This window comes from Pyxicephalus adspersus, chromosome 8 (genome assembly GCF_032062135.1).
Source record: "Pyxicephalus adspersus chromosome 8, UCB_Pads_2.0, whole genome shotgun sequence".
In the NCBI taxonomy this organism is placed as follows: domain Eukaryota; kingdom Metazoa; phylum Chordata; class Amphibia; order Anura; family Pyxicephalidae; genus Pyxicephalus; species Pyxicephalus adspersus.
In genome coordinates, this window is record NC_092865.1 from 38,243,496 (window position 1) to 38,266,962 (window position 23,467).

At 37.3% G+C, this 23,467-nt stretch overlaps 1 protein-coding gene across 1 annotated transcript; it reads right to left on the reverse strand.

Moving 5' to 3' along the window:
- Positions 1 to 1,202: 1,202 nt before the first annotated feature.
- On the reverse strand, positions 1,203 to 23,336 carry LOC140336752 (coagulation factor XIII B chain-like). Its single transcript, XM_072420093.1, has 11 exons — positions 23,188 to 23,336; positions 17,760 to 17,960; positions 16,918 to 17,103; positions 14,279 to 14,455; positions 10,978 to 11,154; positions 8,453 to 8,632; positions 7,164 to 7,349; positions 6,412 to 6,594; positions 5,671 to 5,868; positions 5,408 to 5,587; positions 1,203 to 1,508 (listed from the first exon to the last, which is right to left on the reverse strand). Exons 1-11 carry the CDS (start codon positions 23,255 to 23,257, stop codon positions 1,297 to 1,299), a joined length of 1,950 nt encoding a protein of 649 aa, XP_072276194.1. The 5' UTR covers positions 23,258 to 23,336; the 3' UTR covers positions 1,203 to 1,296.
- Positions 23,337 to 23,467: the final 131 nt, after the last annotated feature.

Genomic DNA, 23,467 nt, shown 5'->3' on the forward strand with positions numbered 1-23,467 from the left:
GGATACTCCCATATTCTGGTGTGCAATAGTGCAGGTGTCCTTTTTTCTGCAAAGACAAAAACCATACGTATTTTCTGCTGCAATTTTTAATGCAGTAGTCTGAACTAGCTCTTGCATCTGGATCACTCTTATTTTGTTCCAAGCTGCAACTTTTTTTCCACAGACCCACTGACATTCACGTTTTTTCAATGCAGTTAAAAATACACTTGGAACTCAGTAATTGCTAACTATCCTGGCCTTAAAGCAGCAGATATGCTGTTTTTAGATCTCTCACCACAGGTGCTCTATAGGATTTAGACCAGGACTCATTGCTTGTCACTTCAGAACTCTCCGGCACATTGTCTTAAATCATTTCAAGTGCTTTTTGAACTATGCTTTGGGCCATTGTCCTGCCATAGGACATTTTTGATGTTTTGTAGGGAATGTCAGTTTTTTTTTCTCTGCCTTTGTTTGTGTTTCTAGTGCCAACAAAAGAAATAAACACGACAATACAAAAGCATTTGTATTGCAAACATTTTCTGGGAGAAGTGTTGCATTTTGTGACATGAATGCAAGGGTGCCAATATTTTTGGCCATGATTGTATATCACCATGCCAAATAAAGCTGTGAGAACAAGAAAATGGGACTTGCAACTGATGACTTTCTTTAACAGAGGTTGGTTTACCTCTCCACCTGTGACTAACCTAAATCTTGTTTCTCTACATACTGTAGTAACTGACTAACTTAAGACAAACAAATGTGTTTCAGGTCAGTAATGAAGCCAGGATAAGAATTAGGGCCCTTGAGTTTGCACCTGTGAAAACAGTCAGCAGGGACACCTCAAATGAGTTGTGCGAAGCGGCATTGGTATGCAGTGTAATTCTGTGTGTGACAGGGAGTCCCATTTCTTTCTTTTTTTTTTCTATCTGTATATCTATTATTGCAGTAGTTCTGTGCAACATCCAGATGGTGTTGAGATTTTTTTTTCCTTTATTGGTGTATTGGTTTCATTGTGGTGGATGACTTTACATTTTGATCTTCAATCTCTTGCTAGATATTCACTGATCTTCCTCAGAGGGAGTACTGTACAGACACATGCAAAATGGAGCTGATCAGAATAGATGCAAACAGCTCCCAGTGAATTTTGCCTTGATATGATTTGATAATAAAATGGAATTGTTCACTGAGCATTTCAAATACAATACAAAGTATGCAATGCAGCGTTCATGGTACTTGATTTTAGCAATTCTGTGTGCATATTTCCAGATATTTATTTCATGTTTAATTGCTTTTGTTCACTAGAAAACATTTTATTATCTATCCATTTCTTGAAATGCATTTTGGATACTTAAGTTGTCCAAATGTGCACTCACTCCTTAAAGCAAATGCAACTGTAGTCCCGTGGTTCTCATATCCAGCTGTGCATAAGAAATCAACAAACTCTCCATGTAAAATGTAATCACTGTACAAGCTCCATTTCAAGCGTACAAAGTTTTTACTCATCTGTTCTCTGGATAAAATACATGGTTCTGAAATAAAAATGCAAACCGTTTTAAAATGACAAGAATACATCCATTAGTTTAGCATCAGTATAAAATGTAAAAAACTTAACTTATAGAGGTTCAGTGTTAAAGTAGACCTAAAGTGTCATATTGATTAGCTCCCTCAACCCCCCATTCTATGATGTAACCCATCATAAAACTGGAATTTTTCCTGCACATGATTCACTCCAGCTGGTGCCCCCCAAAAAATAACAGCAAGAAAGGGGGTTCATGAGGCTGTTTTAAGAAACAGGAATTGTGGGTGTACCAAAGCCAGTTCCTACCTTTTTGCAGTAATGATATAACCTCCTCATAGTTCAGTCCTCTTTTGGAACAGGCAGATATAATAAAGATTTTATTTGCAAATTATATTGAGTAGGATAGCTTTATTTAAAGAAATCCTATTTTAAAGATTTAACCTCTCTAATACCCACTCCAATGCTTCCTTGGCACTCCATCTTTCATGACTGCCACTGTAAAATACCTAGTGCTTAAGGGAATGGGGCGACCTTTGACAATCCGCCATGATGCAGTTGTAGGGTCTTATGGCCAATCACTAGCTCCAAGCTCTGTTGCACAATGAAGAGGTTTACATCACCTGTCCCTCTGAACTCTCATATCAGCTGACACTGGGTGGGTTAGTGGGTTAGTGGTGGTGGCTGCAATGGAAGAAGCAGCGGGGGAGCACTACAGAAATAAGTATAAGGTGTCAATCTCACCTAAATAGGCAATCTGGCACGGTATAAGTGGCAGTTTGGGTCTGCTTTAAAGCTAACTTGTAGTCACATATACAAGACACTAATTAAAGTGAAAGTAAACTAATATGAGAAAAAAATGTAAACAGGCAGGTTCAATATTGTAGAAGGGACAGGCAATGACTGAAGATTTGGAACCCGTGGGTACACTTGGTGAACATAGCGGCACCTGTTAGTGAGGAAAGGGGAGTCTGCGAAAAAATAAACTAACCTGCCTATAATTTTTGGTATTTAGAAGTCCTGCACAGAGTGCCAATGGTGACCTGTATAGGCTCCTTTTTTATGTAACATTGCTTTCTATGATCGCACTGCACACTTTAGGCAATTTACAGTGTGCATTAAGAGCATCATCTAACCCTTTTATTCCTCCTCAACTTTACTGTCCCTAACCTGCCATGTTCATTATTTGGATTTCAGTTCTTCTAATCATGGATGCTCAAAAACATAGGTAATTACCACAGTTTGTCGTATTTGCAGAAGCTACAAATACGACAGTACTAGCCCCTCTGACCATTCACAATATATCTATATTGCAAACAAGTTTAGAGGAGAGTACGCATACATGGATGCCGGTGAAAGCCGCACCTTAGGCAGCTCCACTGCTCTCTCGCTCCCCCAGATAAATTGATTGGTTCAACCGCTCCCTCGGTTGAATTCTATCGCACAGCAGCAATCCTGTTCAGCACCCAGTCCTCCTAGTCAAGTTGGCAGGGAAGTCAGGACCTAAACAGAAGGAGGAAGGAGAAGTCAGGACCTAAACATAAGGAGCATGGTCCAAGGTCACAAACCCCCTCAGCTCTAACTAGATGGCGGCGTCCCAAAGTAGGCTCGCAGCATGTGAGCTGGTCAGCACATCACAGGGAGTAGTCTCCCTGGCTACAGCTACAAACTCAAGCCTTTGCACCCACAGTCATGAAAGAAGCTTCTCAGCCCTCTAAAGGTAGGGCTTTATTGCACTCCCAGCCATGTCATCAGGAGGATTGCTCCCTGCAGGGTCAGATAGAAAAGGAAAAGGGGGATCTCTTGCCCCAGTGCAAGCTTCTCATCCCAGGACCTTTCTCTGCAGGCTGATCTACTGCAGGCTGAATTAGCTAAAACCTCTGCTGCATTTACATCAGAAAAAAAACAAGATATTCAAAGTCTGGGGTCTCGCTTAGACCAAATTGAGCAGAAGATGGACGACACCATCTCTAGAGTGAATCAAAATTCTGCACAAATACCTACCCTCGATGAACAACTGGATGAACTAAACCTAAAATAGGATGATCTGGAAAATAGATCACGACGCAACAACTTCCGCATAAGAGGGCTGCCAGAAAAAGTAGAAAAAATGGAGGAAATCACAAAGAGTTTCATGTGCACTTTACCTCCAGAAATCTCAGATTCTCACTTGGAGCTTAGTCGTGTTCATAGAGCCCTGATCATCATGAAAGTACAGGGTCCACCACAGTTGCCTTTTATGCAGAGTAAAAATTTTAGTTTAGGTGTGCTTTAAACAAAATTTCAGTTTTGAAAGGCAGAATGACTTACTGCAATACCTAGGGATTGGATTTACACCGTTACAATTCTTTATAGCAAGCCAACTATGTTCCCTTCTTTAAAAGCATCTATGCGGACCTTGCCAGATTGTCGTCTTCCCCGCCCTTCTGGTTTGTCAGGATAGCTGCCGTGAAAATAGATGTGCTACCCAGAGTACTTTATCTGTTAAACTTCAATACAAAATTATGGCTTTCATTTGGGGAAATAAGGGCAATAGGCTTCCATGCTCCACAACGTATGCACTAAAATCACAGGGATGACTGGGTGACTCTCACTTTCAAAGATATCACCAAGCAGCGCAGGTGGCTCAGTTTTCCCTATTATCAAAACAAGAGAGTATCAAAACAAATAATAAGTCAAAAAGGCAAATATCTCTCTTTTATATTGCTCTCTCTTCTTCCTCCACCAAACAGAATTATATGAGTGCATGCAAAAAAGATCTCAATATGGAGTGGGACCTAGAAAATTAGCATATGACTGCCTTCAACCTGTTCAAAATATTACTTAATGTATCTTTAATTAAACCTAATTACAGTACCATGCTACAATGGTATTTGTACATTGGGTGGTCCTGTCCTATAGCTCAGGAATTTTGGGAGAAAGTCTTTATTTATTTACTTCTGTTGTAAATGTATCACTGCAGATTACTCCCGACTGTGCCGTTTAACAAAGTAGCTTTGCCTTTGCCTAAACCCACTAAATATCTGCTTGGATACATCTTCATGGCTGCTTGTGCATTTTCCCTGCTAAATCATGGAAATCCTAAACCATCTCTTTAGCAACCATATACCCTAAACTCAACTGGATCATGGTTACCGATAAACTTACTTGTATTCTTTAGGACATCTGCAATATATTTGAATTTACTTGGGATCCTTGGCTGAACTACTACCCTTCAGGAATTCCACCTGTGTAGATGTGAGATTGTAAACTCCCCCCATGCCTTGTTGTTTAACGCCTCCCCTTTGCCCCTCTCAAACTTGGTTTCCCCCCACTTTGTTTTAATCTGTAAATTTTGTTTCAATACATTTTTATTCAATAAAATAGAAAACGTGAATCGTACATGACAATTAAAAAAACCCAGAAAATAACAGGTAATGTTTGAACATAATGAACACATCAGGTTTACAGAGTTTTTCTTGATTTAACTTATCCCTAAAAAATCATGGCAGTCTTTTGTAGTATTGCTTGACCTGTCAACAAACACCAGAGAGGAGACTGAGCTGAGGGTAATTTGTATTTTTACTTTTCTTCATACTAAACTAGGAGTCTTTGGGTCCAACCGGTCGAAGATCAACTTTTCCGTAAAAAAAAAAAAAAAAAAAAAAAATAGAAAAGGAAGTGCAGAGATCTAGTGATGATTCCCCAGGTATAAAAAAGGAATGTAATAAAAAACAGGTAATCTTTTCATTAGCATGTTGATTGTTGGGGGGCAGGGAGCAAGGAAGACAAAACTGAGCAGATTAACATGCAGTTTGGTTTTAAAAAGTCTCAGTGACAACTGTGATATGGAGGCTGGTCCCCTGATTTTTCTTAGATTGGTAAAACAGAGATCATTTGGTATCATTAAAAAAGTATGTGAGAGACTCTTACCTATGCAGACTGGTGGATCATCCCATTGTCCATTGGAGCAGCGCACTGTGCTTTTTCCATGCAAGTAGTAATGCTCTGAGCACTGGTAAACAACCACAGATCCTGTCATATGAACCTGCAGTGATGAGTTAACTGTGCCATGGCTCACAGCAGGAGGAGGGCCACATGACTTCACTGTACCTAAGGAGGTATAAAAGAAAGTATTGGCAAATCTAGTGGTATCACCATGCATGGAGTATGTTTCTTATGGCTTAATATTCTACCTTTCATACTACAACTTGGATATAGAATTTGTCCATTTTGACATAGTCCCTTAAGTTCAGAGTCTGTCGATTTGTGAAATCCATCCATGCATTTAAATTCCACCATATCACCATGTAAAAACTTTGAGGTAATCTCAAAGCTCCACAGAAGCTCCACATTTTTTGCTCCCATTTGCAGCACAGATACTGTACAGGGCTCTGCAAAAAAAAAAAATAGCATTTTTAATTTACAAAAAGCAACCTGTCCAGTAGTTGCATTATTACCACCATCTACCCATTTTGGGTAATATTTCCACGATTGATCAATAGTTAAGTCTTCTTTACTTATCTGCCTTTTATACTTTTATTTACAGGTTTATCACATGCTTTGTGACCATTAGTCCAATAAAGACATACACAGAGGGCCCCAAAAATTGTATACACATTTCAGTTATCTATATTCCTTGCTGAAATCAGAAGTGTCTGGATGCTAATGTACCTAATTTAACTGCAGAAGTCAAACATGACTTACAGCTACCCTTTGATGTCTATAGAAATCTAATAAAAAACAAGTTCAGATATTTAGATATTTTTCATGTTAAAGAGTGTATAGATTTTTGGGCCCCTTTGTATATAAATGAACAATATTTTCAATGTTTTCATTTTGTATATGATGAAGTATCAATGTAAGTATTTAAAAAAACTTCCTGGTACAGAACATTTAAATGTGATATTGTATGTCAATACTTAAATCTAACCTACCCAAGCATTTAGGTGGTTGTGACCAGGTTCCACGAGTACAGTGTATAGTTTTAGATCCTTCCATTAAATGATAGCTGTGACATCTGTATTCCACGGAAGAGCCACTAGTATATCGGTTCAGAGCCCCATCTGTAAGCTCACCTTGACTTATTTTTGGTGGGATTTGGCAGTCTTCATTATTGGCTGATGCATACGAGAAAACAGAGATTAGATTTCCAACATAAACATATTAGAAGGTAACTAATAACTAGACTGTATATGTTATAGTCTGCTTAATGTTAAAGCAACCCATGCCATTTGTTTTAGTGCCCATAGAGGCTTTTGTAAGCTATTTCTTGGCCAGTTTCTCATGTCACAGCTCTGTTGGGTATATTAATAAAGCCATAAAATGGTAGACATTAATATCAAAGAAAACAGTGGACATGAAAAGTGAACAGTACAATCTCTGATGCCATCAAACGCAATCTAGAAAAAGAGGTGGGATGGGTCCATTTTTATCCTGGGAGTGTCAGAGAGCAGAGAAGAGCACCAACTGCCAACTAGTTAGAAAGGAGTAACATATATCACCTTTTCATCACCCCTAAACAAAAAACATTTGACTCCTGCAGTGTGGGGAGGGGGTCAGTCCCACTAAAAGGTGCAATATTAGAAAACTTTCAGTTCAGCTTTTTAGACTAAGAATAGATATACTTGGGTGTTTTAAAATTTTAGGGCACATTTTGCACTTCATATTTCTCCATAGGTGTACTTACCCTTGCATTTAGGTGGTTCTGTCCACTTGCCCTTCTTACATATGATTTTATTTGAACCTTGTATTTCATATCCATCAACACACTTGTACAATACAGAATCACCACTATAATAAACCTCTTTTTCTACCACAGCTGTTCCGTTGTCTGTTGATGGAGGTTTGCCACATTTTATCTTTTCTTTGAGTTCTGTAAAAAAAAAAAAAAAGAGACAATTTAAATACAACAATCAATCTTTTCTAAATATCCAGCTGTAAAAATATATCTGATTTGCAGACTCACTGCCCAGCCAAAGTCAGACATTGGTTACACCAGCACATGTGGAAAAAGAGGACTATGGAGTAAACACCACACAATAGAGACCATAAACAGTGTTTGGGAGAAAGTAGGATGGACAGTAAATCTGCATGAGCTATGTTTTTTAGGAGTATGTTTTTCTTAGAAACGAAAATATATATTAGCCAAAACTAGACTGCTTTCTTTGCATATGAAAACTTTCCTAGTACAATTTTATGACAAACAACGCTGCATAGTAGGTTCACAATGGTTGCATATGTTTGAGAATGGATCAAGAAAATTACGAGAACACAGACTGCTTCATCAGATCAAAAAGTTTGATGGAAAGATATATAATGTAACAACCAGGGTCAAGATATAACTTTTTTAACCAGAAAAATTGGATATCAATTTAACTGTAGACAGTCGGACATTGGTGCCATTTATTTATATATATTTAAATGTCAGGGGTGATTACCACTCCAAGAATATTGGTCTCTTTCCTAGGCACCATTTATTCTTTTATTATGTTTTTTTATTTGTGGACTTGTGTCTGTGTACACAAGATGAAAGGTAGGGACCTCTCCACAAAGAGCCGTTTAAGCCATTCTCAGGTCCAGTTATCTCCATACAGGTATCCCTAGGGTTCCTCCAGGTGTTTTCAAGGGATCTTTGAGCTTTGGCTGACTGACCTCCCATTAGATAGTGCCTGCATAATTCAGAAATCAACACCACTTGGCAGAATCAGTTGCATAAAACCAAGAACATTTTAGTTGTCTATGAATGTGGCAGTCTAACCACTAATATAAATATTTTTTTTGTGTGCTGGGGTGGGTGGGTGGACCATTCTTCTTACTTGCATGAAACGTAAAAACCATTTTTACCATTGATTATAGCAGGAATTCTCTGACAACTGAAAAACATTTTAAGGGTTTCTCAGAAGTACAACAGTGGAGAAAAGCTAATCTAAACTCAAAATATTTTTTAAAAACATAGGGAGGTAGCTGATTACTCACCTATACAAGTAGGTGGAGTTGTCCACTGACCGTCCTCACAATGGATTTGATCAGGGCCAATTAGCTTATAGTTATCATCACATTCATAATGTACAGTGTCTCCATTGCGATGTAAGGCTGAGTTGTTGAGAAGGATGCTATGGGCTGGTCTTGGTGGTGGTGGACATCTGTTCTTTCTTTCTGTTGCACATAAACAATGTTTTATTTAAAACTGATGAGAGGAAACACTGTAAGAATTCTCTGGAAGTCATTTAGATGATTTACCTGATTTGAACCCTAAAATGGAATGTCTTTTCACACTCTCTATCCCCATTTTAAGAGCGTATGCCTGCCCTCTACCATCCCCCAACTGAAAATGGAGGAACTGAAATTGGAAGAAAAAGATGGTCATTTTACCTGCTTGCATTTCACAAGAATTTATCTGGAAGGACAGTGAGCGCACACCCAGCAAAGACAGTAAGGTTTAAAAAATCTGGGATTATGCAAATGTACTAAAGTGTACCACATTCCTGAGAAATGATACCAGCAAATGAATTTAAAACATTCAGAAAAACATTTCCTGAGGAAGTGTTGATATATTAATACCCCAAAACGCATTGAAATTGTCATGTGATATGCGTATTTATTGCATTAAGGGTGATAAAGCTTGATATATTCTTCATATAAATATGATATTGATTTAAGACATACCCTTTGACATTGTAAATGTTCACAATGTTGTTTAGAGCAGCGGTCGCCTGTGAGAAAACTTTGGTGGTCCGCGGCTCTGGCCAGTGCTCCCCCCAGCGGGGTCAGGAGAAGGGCCCCGTTGGGGGGGGGTGCCCACTGGCCAGAGCCACGGTCCATACCCCCCCGTACAGATCGCAGATTCAGGGCGGTTGGTGCTTCTGGAGTGGGTGGGTTCTGGCATCATGACATCACTGTGGGGGAAGTTACTTCCCTTTTGAGTGACACATGGCTCCCCACGCATGCACGGTCCGGAGCCTGTAAGTTTATTGGTCCAAAGGCCCAAAAAGGTTTAAAAAATTATTATTGAAGTGGTCAATGCTCCTTAAAAGTCCCATTCTTTTAAATTCATCTGTTGGTATATAAATTTCTATTTTATTCCTATCAGGTGATTTTTTCAGCGGCTAAGGTGATGTGATTTGGGGGTGCTCATTATGGCAGACACTCACCACCTACTGAGTTTAGTTTGACTTAAAGGGCTTTTTTCATTATTCTATCGTGAAATTTGGTGTCTTATTAGGATATCCCTTTTGGTACCATTGGCCTGGTGAGTTTTATTTTACTTCATAGTTAGCCAGTTGGTTTTTACAAATGCATTTTTACCAAATGCACATATTATTATTAGCCAGTATTTATATAGTATGTATATATGTAGTAGTATGTATATAAAAGCTACACAATTAAATCAAAGTATTCATAATGCCTTGTGATCCTCCTAGAAATTTTTGTCAAAATTAAAACTAAAGCTATAAAAAAACTAAAACTCAGAAATCTCTCTGGGGATCAAGGAACAATCTATTAAATATACCACAGGTGATAAACATTGCCTTCTGTCTTTCCATGTGCGACTACTGTGGCAATTTGACAAAATTAGGGTAAAATAAACCGTGTTACCTGCTTTAAAGTATGCGGACTGAGATCAGGGATGGAGGTTTCCAGATCTATATCTAGTTTCTCCATTCGATGCTAGGTTTATGATGGATAGGTCCTTAAATGTTCAGTACTGCAAACCTAAGTTCATACCATATAATATATGACAAAAGATTTCCACATCTGAAAAGTTTACTCTTATCTGCATGTCTAAGCACAGCAACATCTTCTAAACTAGGCATGACAGTTAAGAATAAAAAAAAAACATGCATTGGAGAAAAAAGAATTAAAGATTAAGGAATCTAACAGAGAGATCTAACATGCACAAAGAACTTTTGGCTGTTTCAGTCTGCTAGAATTTACCCAAACCATAAATATCTGTTCCAAACTAACCAGAATATTGATTGACAGTTTTTTTGTGGTTACTTTTATCAGCTAGCATAGGTGCACACTCTTCTGGTCAATGACCTGTATACACTGTACATAGGGGATCTTTACCTTCTTCAAACAATACAGGCATTACAGAAAAAGATTAGGCACATGTTGTTGTCAAGGGCTGGTGGCTCTTTTCTGAATGTTGTAGCTGTAGGATTTCTTTAAAGAACATGATCAGGCTGCTGATCAAAGATGGTTTATGTGTTCCTTATGTGTTCCTAATAAACAAGGCATTGCTTATAAAAAAGTCATTGCTGTTATGTAGTATTCAAGCTAAATATCAAAATCTAATCACACTTTAATTAGCATTAAGATGGTCATATTTAGAGGCAAATATTGCAATTGCAGGACCGGATGACCTTTGTTGGCAGCTATTCATTTTGGTAATGTTGGTATATAATCGTATAACTGTGTTTTCAAGATAATAGATAGTTTATAAAGTTATGTCTGAATTTACTTGGCAGTTTTCATGAACAACAATTAATGTTACTGACCTTCACAAATTGGTGGTTCAGGATCCCATCCATAAGAATAGCACTGAATTAATTCAGAGCCTTTAATTGAATAATTTTCCTTACAGAAGAATTGCACCACATCCCGATCGGCATATGATGCTTTTACAGGGTGGAATCGGCCATTTTCCAAGTTTGCCAGCTTTCCACAAGATGATTCTAAATCAAGGTACAAATTATACAATGTGCGTACAATGACATATGTTTATAAAAACAGCTGTAACAATAAACCAGACCTATCACCATGTTTTAACACTATATGAGAGTGATAGGTGATATAGGGTGAACTACCCTTTTATAAAAATGAAAATGTTTTTTTTTTTTTTCTACAAAGTCCCCTTCCGAAAAGCTCCTTCTCCAAAATCAAAACACTGAGGCTCTACTCATTTTAAATGGCACCCCAGTGCACTAAGGTTATGCACCTACAATATAGTGCACTGCAGTGTGTGTGGCCAGCTCTGTTTCAATAGGCTGCTCAAATGCGATACACAGTAATACATGATGTAACACATATTAATGCACACGTATTAATACACTGTACAGATCTAAATGAAACTTGGTGAACCTTTCAGTTAAACATATTTTTTATTAACTTCCCCTCTACCCAGTAACAAAAACACTACTTTTAATATTTCTGTACCTTCCTGTTCTTTTGCTGTGTCTAATTTTATTGACAACAGTAAATCTGAAGTCTCAAAGGATATTCAAGTCATGGATCCCAGGAGACGAAATGTGCCCTACAAACTGTAAGTCCCTGCACAGGATCTCACTATGTGCATATTTATGATCATCAGCCACATTGTTAGAGGACCAGCTGAAATAAATACAGGAGAAGACAGCTGGCGACCATTGTCCCTACAAAGAGCAATCACTGGGGAACAATTTTGAACACATTTTTTGTTGACTTTAATTTTTACGCTTATTTACACTAAAATAGGTATCCCGATTCTGAAAGTGCAGTTAGTTTTCTTCTATCATGTCAGTTTTTATTCTCTACCGCTTATATTAATGCGATTACTTTAGCGTGGATTTTGTATAGGCTATTAATTTACACACAAAGACAGTGTGGTCAGAGGTTGTGCGCTGCTCTACGTAGTGAATAAGCAAAATCTATTTGTCTACTTACACATGTATTTCCTTTCTTTCAGATCATGTCTGGCTCTGCTGTTTCTTGTCGTAAGTGCCTAAACAACCTTGATTCATATTGTTATATCTGTGGCAGTTTCACCATTCCCAGTCAAAGGGTGAGCATCAGCACATTTGTAGAGCAAGCCTATTTGGCATATTTCAAAGTTAAACTTGGTGATCAAGATGTCTTGGGCCCCTCATAAGGTGTGCAAACAGTGTGTTGAGGGTTTACGGATGTGGACGAAGGGAATATGTGATAAGATGCCATTTGGTATACCTACGGTTTGGCGAGAGTGGCTATTACACTTTTTTATAGTGAAAACTTCAGACGACAATGATGAAGAGTTTGAAATTGAAGAGGACTCTGTTCGTAAGGGATTTGATCAGCATGAGTTGAGTGATTTGGCACTTGATTTGGGACTATCAAAGAAGGCTTCAGAACTCCTAGCATCAAGAGTGCGTGAGAAAAAATTACTTGAAAAAGGAACTAAGGTATTGTACTTTTGAACCAGAGAAATTGCATTTCTCCAGTACTTTAGAACTCACAGTGGCTTTGTGTATTGCCATAACATACCTGGTTCAATGGAGGAATTGGGAATTCCAATCTATAACTCAACTGAATGGCGACTATTCATCAATAGCTCAAAGCGGAGCTATTGTCCTTCATCACAATGGCAATATATTTGGGTCAGTCCCATTTGGCCACTCAGTTTCTCTTTGTGAAGAATATGCAGACAGTCATTGTTGCAATATCACCAACACAATTGGGTCATCTGTGCTGTCTTTAAAATGGTATGCTTCATTCTTGGTCAGCAATGCGGATACACCAAGTACCCCTTTTATCTGTGCATGTAGGACAGCAGACCTCGGCATTGGGTGGAAAGGAATTTGGCCTCCAAAATCTGCCCTAAGACCAAGTGATCCAAACATTCTACATGAGTTACTTGTTGATAGAAAGAATAATATATTCCCGCCTCTGCACATGAAACTGGGTCTGAAGAAGCAGTTTGGTAAAGCTTTGCCAACTGAAGGAGACTGTTTCAAGTACCTCATTTTGGCGTTTTTAGCCTGTCATTTGAAAAAATAAAGGACGGTGTGTTGGATGGTCGACAGATTTGGCAGCTCATCAAAGATGAACAATTCATCAGGACAATGTCAGAAGTCGAAAAAAAAATGCTTGGTTTTCATTTAATGCCATCGTTAAGGAAACACACAAGCAAATAATTACACAAAAAATGTCCAGAAAATCTTGGAGAGCTACAAAATGCTTGGTTGCAATATGAGCATCAAGGTGCATTTTCTGCATAGCCTTGTAACTTCCCGGAAAACCTTGGTGCAGTCAGTGATGAGCAAGGTTTGATGATTCCACCAAGATTTGAAGGTCATGGAGGGACGGTATCAGAGTAGATGGGATGTACATATGATGGCTGACTATTGTTGGAGCATCTGGCGGGATTATCCTAACACTGAACACTCCAGGAAAAGCTATAAGCATAAATTTTTACCTTAACCACTTACCCGAATAATTTTCAAATGTTTTACTGTAAAAAACATGTCATAGAATAACAATAAATCTTTTGTATGTACAAAAGAAATTTAAAAAAACAGTACATTCATGTTATTATTTCAATATTTTTTCATTGTATGTAAATTTTGTATGTTTTTTTGAAAAAAATGGAGGGTACCCTGTATTGTAAATACTGGATGTAATAGCAAAAAACTGGAGTCATTTCTCGATTCACCACCCAAAAATAAGTAAAAAACAAATGTAACATCTAACGTTCCCCAGTGTAATGATACAGGACATGAGTTGAAGCAGTAGGATGTCTATAAAAACTAGACAACTAAAGAAGCAATTATTAGTTTTTCAAGTGGGATCCTAAACCCCCTACAAATTCTATTAGCAGTACACAAGACTATCAGCTATCGTGTATTGTCAGTAAATTAACTGGTTTGACCATTATAAATATGTTGATTTTTATGGAAAAAAAGCTCAATCCTGGTGTGAATTGAGGACTTATTTAGCATCTGATGGTTACACCACCAATTTAAAACATTTGTTAGTGGTTTTCAGGGTATACTTTCTACATCACTAATAAAATGAAAACTTACATTTATTAACCATTAAAAAACAAACAAACAAAAAAAAACATACTTGTACAGTGTGGAGTTGATGACCAGCCATGACGGAGACATTCAGCCCAATCAGTAGTGCTCCCACTGGCGGTATAGTATCCTGGATTACATTGGTATTGTAGGGTCTCCTTAATATGAAAATTTATTTTTGTTGTTGTGTAAATTCCATTATCAAGCGTCGGAGCTACACATCTGTCTAAATAGATTGAACTTAAAGAATGAGATAAAATACATCTTTTCTATCTGACAGCTTAAACTAAAATAACTGTAACATCAATACAAATAACAGAATAAAAGTCTTAGGCTGCATACACACGTTTCATTATTGTCATTGTAAACAATCTTTTACAATCATTTCCAGCGACAAACGACTGAAAGATGAACAAACAACACCGTACATACAGTGCTGTTTTATGGAACGGGGAGGGAAAGAACGAGTGAGTGGCACCCATCTGCGCTCTTCTTCCTTCACTTCTATTGCAGTCGTTCATTGCATGTCGTTCACACCATCGGCTGCATTGACTACATCAAGTGATCGTGTGTTGATGTACAACATATCACAAACAACAGAAACTATGAAGTGTTTCAACCTCCTATAGTTTTCTTGCACTTTATATGATATTGCAAATTTTATGGGGATGTTTTGGTGTATGATGTTATCAGATTCCACACACAGATGTATGACTGAAAGTGATGTAATTTTTTTTTTGTTTGGCTTTCATAGTCAATGGTTCTCACTCTTAGAGTATACCATCAGTTATCAATGACATTGGAACTTCAGAACTAACTGGACACAACTGTGAATGCATATAGTTCTGAAATGAAACCTGGATTAATGTTTTTTACAGTACAGGGTACTGTTTGCTAAACAAAAAAAAACTGTATGTTTTGGAACATAAAGATAGTAATCAGATACTAAGACAACAATATAAATATGTTGCACCAAGCATGCAAATGTGAAAGTAACATCAAATATTACTTGAGAATTAAAAATTACAATAATAACTTTTAAAATCATTCATTACTGAAAAAATCTTTATTTTCTCATTTCCAGTTGTCTAGAAATAATGAAACTGTATTAGTGGTATAACTGACTCTCAGGGCTCTCTTTATAAAATAGGGAACCTGACATTCCCTGAAACATTACCTGGTGGAAATCAAATATTGCTTATCCTGGAAGATTCCAATGAGGGAATGTCTGATTCCCTGTTTAATGAATAGCGCCCAAAATAATTCTGTGGACAGGAATGGTTCTATTTTTGGACCTTCCATTTAATCATATTTGTATTTCTGCAATACGCACAATTCTGTAAAGGAAAAGTATATCAATGATAAATCCTGTACATGGATCTATCATTGATGTCAAATACTAACACAACCTAATTTTCTTTCACTTGCCATATACCAAAATAGCAGTTATCAGTATTGTGTCCTTAAAGCTTCAGGACTGTGACAGACGTGTATAACTGCAGCATTCTACTCTAGGCTCAACTGCACCCCCAAAGTATCACATTTAACAGAATAGAAACCATTGTGTGCAGCTGAGGCTGTTTTGGACTGTACAGTTTCCTGAAAGTTATTAGTAAGATTATGGCTACACAGTTGCTTGACACGTCCCAACCACAATTGCACTTAGCAAACACTAGGATTGACAGTATAGCAATTAAATAAGAGCAGCTAGGAGTGCTTATAAGCAAGATTTTGAAACACAATTCTGAAAGGGGCCTTCAGAGCAATTTAAATCAGTGCTAACAATCTGTTATGCACACTGTTTATGAATAAGCAACTACCGGCAAAAGCTGGAATTTACCATTCATTCCAATTTGATCTTGTATAAACTGGAAACCCGCACTAACAGTTGTCTTGGTCATGTGAGATATAGAGCACTAATTAGTTTTATAATCTAATATATATTTAAATTTTTAAAATTTTTGCTGTAATATATATATATATATATATATATATATATATATATATATATTTAGACTGCAGTGTACCTTTAATTGAGAATAAAAAATGTAAAGTTGTCAATGTAGAGTCCTGACCTCCAACCCACTGAAATACTGATTGAAGCAAACTAATAACTTACATGTAGGAAAACTGTTTTGTATACAAAAATTAGCCATAGCGCCTAACCAATGTGGGAGTACGATCAATGATTTCTCCATCAAAGTAAGTTCAACTATTAATGTAAACAATTGTTTGTTCAAGAGATGATCACATTTGTAACAAAACGCTATATTTTCATAAGTTAAGAGAAGGATTATCCTTCTCTTAACTCATGAAAATATGAGTCTTTCATATAGAAAATTCTTAAAGAACCCTAGGAGCTTCTCATTGCTGTTGTCATGTTTCTTACAAACTGGCCTCTTTTTCCTCCCCTGATGACATATATTGTATTATTCCACCACCCTGATCTCTCTCTACATAAACCACATGCAGTGGAACAGGCAGGCAAAACATTCCTGGCAGACAGTTAAAAGAATGTGATGGCAGAAGACACTCGTAGTATAGTTCCTTGATAGCAATTTTTTATATGGGCTTCAGTTCTGCTTTAAGGATTAACAAACAGCCTGCATGTGATTCATTAATTTGCTTTAATTTTGATAATGTTTAGAGAGGTAAACAAAGCCAAGGGAGAAAAAAGTACACTCATACCAGATAGCTGATAACATCCTGGTGTGGGATCCCAAGAGCCAGAGGAACATTTAATCTCTTCAGTTTTTTGACCACTTTTGGTTGTATAACCTTCAAAGCAGCTATACTGAGCTGTCTCAGATATTTTATAGAAGTCCTTTCCATTATGTACAATCCCATTAACCAGATATGGCTGTACACATTTTTCTGAAAGATAAACACAGGAGGGAAAATAAGGAAGCATAGTCTAGACCAGCATTTCTTTAACTTTCTCTTGCTCATGGCCTTATCCCGCATTGTTTTTCATCTGTGGCCCACCTGTACAGGACCCAATACTGGTAAAAAAAGATTGCCGCTTGCATAAATGTGTTTGCTTTTATTTAGAATTGTAAATGTGTGTTACTTTTACAGGTACGTAATATAATAACCTGCAAAATGTTAATACTAATGTATTGTATTAGTCAATTAGTATGACCAACAGGTTTGATGAACTGATGCAGGTTAATGCTTTTGTAGTAATTAGTGTAGATCATCTCTTTTTGCTATGCCATGCTGATTACCCCCTACATTTGCTTTTATTTCTTTTACATATCTCCTTCTATGTCTGATAACATGGAGGCAAAAAGAAATAGTATACACCAGCCTTTATCAACATTTTTGATGATGTTTTCATCTTAGGAAATCCATGCTAAAATTACTTTAACTAAGAATAGCAGTACTTTAACAGGATCGGTAAATATAGCAGATTTAGTAATAAAGATTGTATAAACACTGTTTGTTGTATCTAGACACCTAGGTCAGAATTTGATTTTCAATGCAACAAAATTATTTTTAATTATTATTAGATGTAATGCATCACTTACTGAAACATATTGCTGGAGGATCCCATCCCTCTGGCATACAAGTGATTGTCTCGTCTTGTTTACCAGACTGAAAAGTATATCCAGCAGAACAAGCCACCGACAACTTCTTCCCTTCTTTCATGGGGAAATAAAACTTTGTAAAAGTGTAAAAGTAGGGGGCAATCACTGCATTCTCCATCTTGGGGAGATCACATAAGTTCCCTGCAATGACATCACAATAATTTATAAATCGGCCACTGGAAAAACAAAATATACTGGTTGCCCTTTTAAATCATACTGACTTTTTCTTAGGGAACTATTTCCCTATAAATGCACACAGCGATTGATAGTTTTTTAAATGATCCTAGAATGTAGAAATGATTTCTTTGCATTAATTAGCTATGATATACAGTAAGCAATATCCCTTGGCCATGAACTAGTTGGTTAGTATCTGATAAAGGGAAGTGCACTGAGACATTTGGTTAGGATAGTTGGCCTAAAGTAATGTGTAATCACCACATGGGAAAAAAACTAAAAAAAGCTCCATCTGTTCCATATATATATATATATAACTTGTATATATACGAGGGGGTGCTGAGAAGTTCCTGGCTTTGCCCAGAAAAAAGAGAACCAGAGTTATGAAATAACACATTTATTCAACATATTCCCCCCTGAGACTGATGCACTTGGTACAGCGTAGTTGCAGCTTTTTTAGACCGTTCAAATAAAAGTCCTTTGGTTAGGCCGCAAACCAGCTCTCAGCAGTATCTTTGACGTCAGAAATGTCCTCAAAACGTTGTCCTATCAGGTGTTTCTTCAAATTCGGGAACAGATAATGGTCCAAAAGAGCCAGGTCAGGTGAGTAGGGGGGATGGTGGACCAATTGGAAACCCAGGGTGTTCAATTTGGCAGCCACAACGTTGGACGTGAGCACAGGTGCATTGTCCTGCAAAAAAAGGATCCCTTTGGTCAACTTTCCACTGCGTTTCATCTTAATTGCCTCCTTCAGCTGGTCCAGGAGGTTAGCATAATACTGTCCAGTGATTCTAGAGCCCTGAGGTAGGCAGTCCACCAACAGAATACGGTCTTTGTCGATTTTTGGGTTCGAAACTACTTCGACCGCAGGGACCTACTGTGGGGCCATTACTTTGACTGTTCCTTGGTTTCAGGATCATAGATGTGGAGCCAAGTTTCATCCTCAGTCACTAACCTAGTCAGAAAGTTCTGTGCAGCTTCAAAATGGTCCAAAATGGCATTGGATGCTTCAACTCATTCCTACTTCTGATCACTGTTCAAACATTTCGGCACCCATTTCGCTGAAAGCTTGCGCATGTCTAGGATAGTGGTGATAACAAACCCAACACGCTCCCGTGAGATGTCAAGTATCTGGGCTATCTTTTTTGAACATTGGCCGGTCCTCAATAATCAGCTCATGAACAGCATCGCAGGTTGCCGGGTCAGTTGAGGTTGGGGGAAGCCCACTGCAGGGCTCATCTTCAAAGGTGAAATGCCCAGTCTTGAAATTAGATATCCAGGTTTTGACAGTGCTGTAGGAAGGAAACTTCTCCCCCAGTGTTTGTGACATCTCAGTGTGATTGTCCTTTGCTGACTTTCCCTGGAAAAACAAAAACTTCATGACGGCCCGTAACTCCAATGACGTGAAACTTGCTTGTGCCTCTGCCATCACAGCTTCTCACTAAAAGAGAAAACAGTTTTAAGAATCGCAAAGACCTGATACTCGTATTTGCACAGTTACATACTAAGATTAGGCTGTCATATGCCCCCAGACTCATTTTTCTATTTCATCTGGAAAAGGGCAAAGCCAGGAACTTCTCAGCACCCCCTTGCATATATGTATTGATTTGGTCTTATTATTGCCAGTCTCACCACTACCAATAGGTTTGAATAAATTTATAGCACTGATCGTTGTTCTAAAGGAATTTACAAATTATATTGCTGTTTTTAGAAAAGATGTAATATTCCCAACTTGATCTTTCCTGAGGAAGAAGAAAGAAATCAGCGAAATGTGTAGAAGAAGGGAATATAATTACAATATATTATAATATATAATATAATATAAGGTATAACTTGTACAAAGGTCTATATAAACTAGCTTTGTGATCTTTGTTACTTTTTAATACATTAATGCCTGTTTTAAATCAACATTGGTGTTTGCAGCAAGTATTTTGGTGCCTGAGCATGGTGGCTCAGTGGTTAGCACTCTGGCTTTTGCAGTGCTAGGTCCCATGTTCAAATCACAGCCAGGACACTGTCTGCATGGAGTTTGCAGGTTCTCCCCATGCTTGGGTGTGTTTACTCTGGGTAATTGAGTTTCCTCCCACATCCCAAAACAATGCTGTTAGATTAATTGGCTTCCCCTCAAAAATTGACCTTAGACTGTGATAATGACATATAACTATGGTAGGGACATTAGATTGTGAGACCCCTTGAAGGACAGCTAGTGACATGACTATGGATTTTGTAAAGTGCTGCGTCAAATGTTGGTGCGATATAAATACAGTGTAATAATAATCTTAAAAAGAGAATGTCAGACTTTTTGTTTGGGTTTTATCTGGGTTAATACTAGTCCACCTAAATGGGACTCTCCTATCTGCATTCTAACACGGGGCATTGCCATCACTCTTTGCTTCTTTCTACTTCAGGTGATCTTTGGCCCTCTCGATCGGCCATGCTAGGCTGACACATACGCCAGGGCGGTTGGGGTCCAGTGGGCGAAGCAAAGACTAAGTATTTAAAAACACACAAAAACATTGTTTACCACATTTTTAAAAGATATGTTCTTTGTATGTTGGTCAGAGAGGATGAGCAAAACCAGATGTGAATTACTAAAACTTCTTAAAATGTACGCATTCCACAGAAACATCTTCTTCATCAGACTTTTTACATCATTTATTCTAAATGCATTACTATTATAAGCTGCCACAATTTACACACTGATCAACTTATGCTTTCTAACCAACATATAAAATGCCTTCCTTTTGAAAATGTTATAAACTATGTTTTGTTTGTTCTTTGAAATCATGAATACTTTGTTATGCTTTTTCTGCTATTTCTTGACATTAAAAGAAGAACATTTCCATTCATTGTAGTATTGCCATTATTAGAAAAACAATGGCCATTCTAGGAACTACAATTACAATTTTCTACAATTGTACCCTATGTCGCCAACCTTTCGGACCTTACGGACCACTAAATTCATAATTTTAAATCCCACGGACCATTAGTATGAATTTGTTTAAAAAGATAAATACATTTGTAAAATAATGATCTTCCTTATGAAGCCTGACAAGGACTGTGGAGGCTCTGATTCATTGATCAGCTCACAGTTAAGTAAAGTATTACTATTGTTACTAATATCATTAGTTGCATTATGTTTGGTATTACTAAAGAAAAGCGAAATATTTATTTGCATTTGGTCACTCATTATGGTTTTATTTCAATTGAATCTAAGACCAAACAAGAAATGATATTTATGAAAGTCAAACTATTTGATGTAATTAAATATAACAGTTAAAGGAAATACACAGTTAGGATCATACTTACTTAAAAGAGTATCTGAGAAATAAACAAACAAAATAAAACAATCGGATGAAAATTAGTATTCGTGGAGTGGGGTGACTGTTGTAATGGTCAAAACAATACTGAAGCGCACTACTCGGCAATGGTTGCCTCAAACAACTTATCACTACACTGACGTCACACTGCGCCTCCCTTGTTTATCTCTAGTACAGTTTTTGAATTTAGTGCAATATAAAGGTGAAAACTGTCATTCAAGATATACGAATTTATTAGAATATTATTTTTGTTTTATTATTAATAAAAATTGCAAATAATGTCCAAATTTTTTTGTGGACCACCAAAATTTTCTTCCGGACCACCAGTGGATCACTGGTTGCTCTATGTGTTTATTGGTGCCATCTAGTGGTAACTAATATATTTACACCAGAGTGGAATCAACTTCTGCCTCACAAAAAGGCCAATTTTGAGAAGACAATTAACATATCTTCATCTTTTTGGGATGGAGAACATACTCCATGAAGATGGTGTCCAGGCCGAGATTTGAAACTGGGAAGGATAACTGCTAGCCAATGAGCCGACTGTGCTGCATTTGTATAGTTGTGTTAGGTATTTTGCCCCTCTTTCTTGGTATACACAGAAGCCTGTCACATTCCTTTAGCTGCTATATAATTTCCAATCAAAATATAAAAATATTTTTAGTACATATAGGTACTGACAACAATCTTTTTAGGCCTGATAACTAACTTAGCAGATTTGCTGGGGTGACTTAAGGGTGGAGTTTTGTCACCAGGGCCAGGCAAAATCTCATTTTAAAATCATGCTTAGATACCAACTGGGTTTTTTTTGTTCAAATACAAAGGTTAATAATTCTGTAGTCCCAGAATAAGGATTAGGATTGGTAATAAATTCACATGGACAGTTCTAAGGCAATCAGCGCGTGGTTGTTAGCTTGACAGCTGCTGCTTTGGGCACCCTACTACTTCACTCAAAATGAATAAGTCTTGAGAGGCAATCTTGGGAATAGGACAGTTGTCCGCTTTTGTTAACCACCCACTGTGGATCATACAGACATGCTATAGAAATAACTAGTGATGAAGGTGTTCTGTAGGCTCAACTCAGTCACTGTGCTAAGGTGACAACACTGCTCCTCTGTTGTTACAGCACAGTGAATAAGCATTGTCATTCTAGGACAGGAATTCTGCACCAACAGCACATTTACGCCAGTCATTTCAGAAATAAAACCAATGCAGATGATACACCTGTGCAATGTATAAAATGTTTGTTTTTGGCTTTAGTAACACATTATGTTTCAATGACTGGTACTACCACCCTCACAGTGACCATAGGTGGTGTGATAAAAAGAAGCAATACATTAGATTTGGACTATATAAGGGATTATTAAAGTAATGATTAACACTTCCACTTTTTTAACAACCATATAATGCTTTATTATATGGCTAGGGATACACAAAGCTGTATGTTTATAAAGGAAAGAATCTGAAGTTCACCTAAACATTCCCTGGTGGAGAATCAACTACTGCAAATAAAATACATCGAGATGGAAGATTCTTTAACAAGGAATGTTGCAGTGAATGTCAGATTCAATGCTTTATAGATAGACCCCATGTGATTTTCACTCTGTTTTACATTTATTAATACAACAATTAACTTACAAATCAATCCTCAGTGATCCATTTATTTGTTCAATAGTTGATCAGTATTACTAAGGTTCAATATAACTGCTAAATTTTGTAAAAAAATGCCTTACCCTTTTATTTTTGTGATTAAGATTATGTCTAAATATTGATTAAAATGATCAATAAATCAACATTTGCATTGAATCAATCATCTAATCTAAATCTAAAATATTGCATAGCATATAGTAAGCATATTATAGCAAACATCTTACCTTCCGCACAATTAAAGAAAAAGAAGGCTACAGCCAATGGCAGGAAACCAGATTTGCCCATGTTTTTCATGCCCTGAAGCACTTCATAAACCTCTGGATTTAGGTAATATTTTTTTGCAATGTCTGTTAATATTTTACCAAGGTTCACAGGGCTGATACAAAGCTGAACCATCAGGAAAACAATGAGCTAGAAAAAAAAGGGGGGGGGGGTAAAGAATCAATCTCAGGTACTATGTGTGTCTGCAATGGTCATATAACAATCGTATAGTAATATTTACAA